Source organism: Chenopodium quinoa, unplaced genomic scaffold, assembly GCF_001683475.1.
Source record: "Chenopodium quinoa cultivar QQ74 unplaced genomic scaffold, ASM168347v1, whole genome shotgun sequence".
Taxonomy (NCBI): domain Eukaryota; kingdom Viridiplantae; phylum Streptophyta; class Magnoliopsida; order Caryophyllales; family Amaranthaceae; genus Chenopodium; species Chenopodium quinoa.
The window spans coordinates 619,517-624,801 of NW_018742487.1; the positions used below are offsets into that span (position 1 = coordinate 619,517).

At 37.9% G+C, this 5,285-nt stretch overlaps 1 protein-coding gene and 1 long non-coding RNA gene across 2 annotated transcripts; both read right to left on the reverse strand.

Annotated features, from left to right (window-relative positions):
* Positions 1-304: 304 nt before the first annotated feature.
* Positions 305-1,358, reverse strand: LOC110719810. Its single transcript, XR_002511170.1, has 2 exons — positions 1,224-1,358; positions 305-701 (listed from the first exon to the last, which is right to left on the reverse strand). It is a non-coding gene; the product is annotated as an uncharacterized LOC110719810 (long non-coding RNA).
* A 1,653-nt stretch (positions 1,359-3,011) lies between these two features.
* Positions 3,012-4,900, reverse strand: LOC110719777 (probable disease resistance protein At1g58390). Its single transcript, XM_021898756.1, has 3 exons — positions 4,839-4,900; positions 3,374-4,015; positions 3,012-3,297 (listed from the first exon to the last, which is right to left on the reverse strand). Exons 1-3 carry the CDS (start codon positions 4,898-4,900, stop codon positions 3,012-3,014), a joined length of 990 nt encoding a protein of 329 aa, XP_021754448.1.
* Between the last annotated feature and the right edge of the window lie 385 nt (positions 4,901-5,285).

A 5,285-nucleotide genomic window follows, 5' to 3' on the forward strand; every position in this document is an offset into this window, starting at 1 on the left:
TTTTTTTTTTTTTTTTAATTTTTTTTTTTTTTTTTAATTTTTTTTTAGTAACAAATATTCCGTATTGGCTAACTCTCAGTTAAACTATTATTACTAACAATCTTTTAATACGGAATATGTGTTGTACTTCCAGAATAGAAGACTCCCTGATGTGGGAGCTCATTGTAATACAAGGGTGGCATGAGATCTGAATATCTGATACCATTAATGTAAGGATTATAATCTCTTCGGGATGATATGTTTGTTTTGATGTCCAAAGACTTACGACATTTGGGGTGGGTGGGTGGGTGGGTTTGACCACATAGACACTTGAAAAGCATATACAATAATGCAAGGAAAAATGTGATAACAAATTATTCTTGCCCGGGAACTTAGTGTCTTCTCTGAAATGCAAATAAATACCTTCAAGAGCAACCAGTAGCATAACTGAAATCTATAAGGATAGGTGCACTGGTGATCAGACTTCTGATCCACTTTTTTCCAAGAAACAAGGTAAGATAAAATGGAAACAAGAAAAGTAAGTACTACGTACGAGTATAGTGGTACACTGGTACAGAACTTCTTGTGTCAGTTCAGCTCACAGGATATGAGAACTCTTCTAGTATGAAATTCCTGAATTGATGTGGTGCTCTTGTGGGCAGTCTGCTTGCTGAAGATTAATGCCACAATCAGGTTGCCACAGTTCAGGGTTTTTTTTCCCACTGGAATCAGGAAATTATGTTAATTAGGGAAACTGATTAGAAAAGAATAAAGAAAAACACATTAAAAAATGTAAGGTCAGCCAACTTGAGTATTGGAGCTGCTAGTCTGAAGAAAAACTGATGAGAGAAGCTGATGATTCAATTATATAAAGAAAGATGCTATTGTTTAGGTAAATGTATTTCCTCGGGTATAGGAAAGGGCCAAAGGGGCTCATTGGAAATTGTCATTAATTTTACTCAGTTAGAGGGTAGCTTGAACAAGAAGAAGAGGGAAATCAGTTAGAGGGAATTAGTGACTATAGATAGTGGATCTTAAAGGGAGAGAGATACTATGTTGGAATTGGTTGAGAATTTATTTGCTTCAGCTTGTTAGCTTTGGAGTGTGTCAAGCCACTTGAACACATGATAACTGTCTTTAGCTTTCTGTGATTCTTGTATCATCAACCAAAGTTCAAATTGTTTTTATTTTGGTTTCCTGCCCCAATCCCAGTTTATTATAGTAAGTTAGTAACATAGACTTACCGGCAAAGGAGTAAACTCATAGTGGTTGGTTTGGAGAATAGTATGCTCGAATTTACTGTTGCCAACCTTTTCCACAAAATCCTTTGGCATGTTGGTTAGAATCAGTTCCTTTAAGGTGGTTCGTTCTAGAAACTTATTGGGAGCTCTTTCAACTGCTGGCAAGATCTGATCTCTAACTCCTTGATATTGGGCATTCCTCCCAGCTCCACTACCCATTCCTCCAGGTTATTCAGCATCCACAACTTCAATACACGAAGATTAACAAAGCCATTTTCTGGGCATTGCATTTTTTGTCCACAATAGGATTCTGCCAGAAGCCTGAGGACAGATAAGTATTTAAGCTGTGACAAAACTCTCATTGGGTCATCATTTAGGTTTGAAACAGACAGTGTGAGAACTCTTATATATGGCGGAAACTCAGAGTTATTGAGTAGACGGTTCAGCTTTCCAAGCAATTTTAAGTGAGTAATTTTATGTAACTGTGACAAGTTTTTCCAATTCAAGTCTGGATGGGCAACCACTTTCATCCTTTGATGTCAAGCTTAAAGACTGAAGATGAGTTTGGCTTGTAATCCATTTCAGCAAATCTTCATAGCGTGTTAATTGGCAGCAAGTAATACCTAACTCTCGTAGATCATTTAATTGCCCCAGCCCATTCTCCATATTGCATCCATCATCAATAATTATTCCCCAAAGTGTCAGAAGTTTTTTACTAGGCTGCTGAATTCTCATGTCTAGACGAACCTGAGGGAGATTAAGATGTCGGAGATGCTTCAGTTTCCAAACAGAACTTGGCAAATTGTTGATATATGTGCGCTTTAGGTCCAAAGTTTCAAGGTAGGGAAGATCACCCACAGATTCGGGAAGGTTATCAAGAAATGTCCACCTAAGCCCAAGTATCTTAATTGAAATAGATACTTCAATGTTGTAGGCAATATTGGCTTATATACTCCTTCCAGATCAAGCACCCTTAGCAGTCCAAAACCTCTACTGCCGATGATTCGACGTAAGAAGTTCCCTACTCCTTTAGCTGGAGTGTCATATCTTGTACAGTTGAATGAAAAGTAGGACCGCAAATTCTGAAAGTCAGAATCAAAATCATTGTCTGTGATATCAGCATACGCTACTATTCTACGCACCCGTAGAATGCTTGGTTCTGCTGGTGATGTCTCCATGGGATTTTTTATTATTTTTAATCGGAGGGTGGTTTGCTTGGTTCTGCTGGTGATGTCTCCATGGGATTTTTATTATTTTTATTGGAGGGTGGTTGTGTTTGTTCTGAGGACATTTGATGGATATGAAAAGCCTGATTCCTCAGCTTTAGGCGATAACTGTTCATGTTGAAACCCAGGCAAACGGCATTTCTTGGGGCCTCCATCTGATCTAAACTTGGATATTTTAATTAAGTTTCTCCTGACCAAATCATCGAAACACTTCTCAGCTAAGTCCTTCCCCCAATCCTGATGAGCGTTTGTAGAAATTCCCTCTGCAAGCCATAGCCGAAGAATTCTTCGTACTGAGAGATCAAATTCTTTTGGAAAGAGTGTCAGGTAGAGCAAGCAGAGCTTATGGTGTGCAGGGAGATCAGCGTAGCTCAACAACCAGACATCCGTGTTCTTCCAGTTAGCCTGGCTGAACACTCGGGTCAATTCTGCAGAGTTCATTTTCTTGGTCGATAGGAAACCCCCTAGGAGCACAATATTTAGAGGTAGGCCTTGGCATTTCTTCACGATCTGATCCCTTAGAGAAGCGTTGCCAGATATGGTCACATATTCCCTCTTCATTGCGTTAGCTTCTCAAAAATAACTCCCAGCTTTCGTTTTCCTCAAGTGGTTGCAGTTCAATAAGCTTAGCATTTCCATCCCGTGATTCATCTATATTCAGCACCACGACTTTATACTCATTCATGTTTTGGAGACTGAGAGCTTCTATCAATTCTCTGCAAGCATCCGGCTGCTTCCTCGCATCATCTAAAATTATCAAGCACTTTTTCCCACGCAGAAATTCACATAGCTTGTCTCTTAGCTCTCCGTCACTAAGAAGTGTGAGCTCATTATCCCTTTTCTTGTTTGACCTGATTCCATACTTTTAGCAGTAGATCTTTAAGTTTATGCTCCTCAGAGACATCAAGCCATGCGTGACATACAAACTGCTCCTTGATTGACTTGCAATTGTAAATCCTTTTTACTAGGGTAGTCTTCCCAGAACCTAAACGACCAACAACATCAATTCGTACCCCATCCTTTTCAGTCAATCTACTTTTCAGTGAATTTTCATAATCCTTGAAGCCAATATAATCTGAATCATCTTCTTCACAAACACCGCTGAGCATTCGCTTTGTTCGAGAGGAACTACCTGTACTGAGGTTCTTATCACTGAGGTTATCTAAATTTTGCTGCTTCTGTTCTATGTGAAAGGATAATTTTCTCAAGCTTGCATCTTCAATATTATGTGGCCTACTCTTATTTAGCGCTTTTATCTCATCCTCAATATGCTTCAATTTCCTTCGAAGCTTCCAGCAGGCTGTTATGGTTGAATCCTTCATCTTCTTGTGTACTAATTTGAGGACATAGGATTCAACCATATCCTCCAACTTATACAATGTGTTTAGATATTTCCCAACCCATTTCTTGGCATCCTTCTCATCTTTTGGAAGCTCCTCTGCATCCGTTAGGAATCCTCGCATCTGCCGAAGCTCTAGTCTGATGTCTTCAACTTGGTCGACGACCTTGTCGAATTTTTGGATTCCTGAATTAGTAGGTCTGTGACTTTCTGGATAACCACAGAAACAACTGCTTCAACAGCCATAGTTAGAATAGAAGGTTTAGCTATGGCTGTTATTGAGAATTTGTGATGAATGTGCGGTCTGTGATTTCAGTAGAATGATCAAGAGGAAGACAGAAGTTAGCAGTGTAGAAAAGTCTTGACAGGGTGGGGTTGATGCACTTAACTTTGTTTCTGTAGTTATGCTCTTTACTGAGTCACTCAATGCGCCCACACAGAAGAAGACAATTAACAGAATTAAAATAAGTTTTAAAATTGGTAGGACTGCGAAATTTACCTCTGTAATTTGTAGTCATGTAGTTTTTTATTTTTTTTTATTTATTTTATTTTTTTAATAAATATTAGTCATGAACGGTACACTGAAACCGTCATACCGTTCACAAAGAACTAATATCACATTCTAGAAGCAAAAGCTCTTTATATTTACAAAATGACTAGAATCATTAACTATTACTACTTTATTAGACATTGAATGTGAATCAAGAGATTGTTATATACACCCGAATGCACGGTATACTCATGAGCATTTTATTCACATTTTGATGATTGTTTTTCATTTAATCGTCAAATGAATAGCAAAAACTAAATTTGGGTTAGTTGAGTGTACGGTACACTCAAGTATGTAAAATATTTCAATGAGGGTTGTCAACTATTTTTCAACAATTGAAGATAAGGTTCTATGTTACTCAAACCCTTTACACCTCAAGTACTTGTGTTGGATTTTCAACATTCAAACACGAGTAAGATAGTTTGGATCTTAGTTTTGTGCCAAAAAGACCCAAAACCGTAAAATTTTTATTTTAAAATAGCTGAGTCAGACACTTGACATACATTTCCAAGCCTGAGCAACATAGATAGGATTGAGATGACTTGTTGACAGGCTTAGCTTCCATGGGAATAAGCTTCTTGGAAGTTTCTTTTTCATTTCACATTTTCTTTGAAACCTACTCCGTACCAATCGCCAATAAGTAACGGTCTTTTCCGTTGGCGCACAGCTTGACTAGTTGAAAATCGGGACCTTTTCAACTTACTCTCTTAGTAAAATTTCCTCGACTTTGTGACGAAACATCGTTTAACTGTCCTATTCAATTTTTATTGTCACTCAATTTCTCTTTGATTTTTCAAAACCCTTGTTGCCCACTAGTAAGTAATGTCCTCGTGTGTGTTACTTTTGCAAAATTTTTGAATCTGTTATTGCTATTATAATTCTTGTTCTTTTTAAAAGTGTGCTAGCACAGTAATTCTAGTCTTTATGCTAGTAGTGCTGCTGTTGTACAA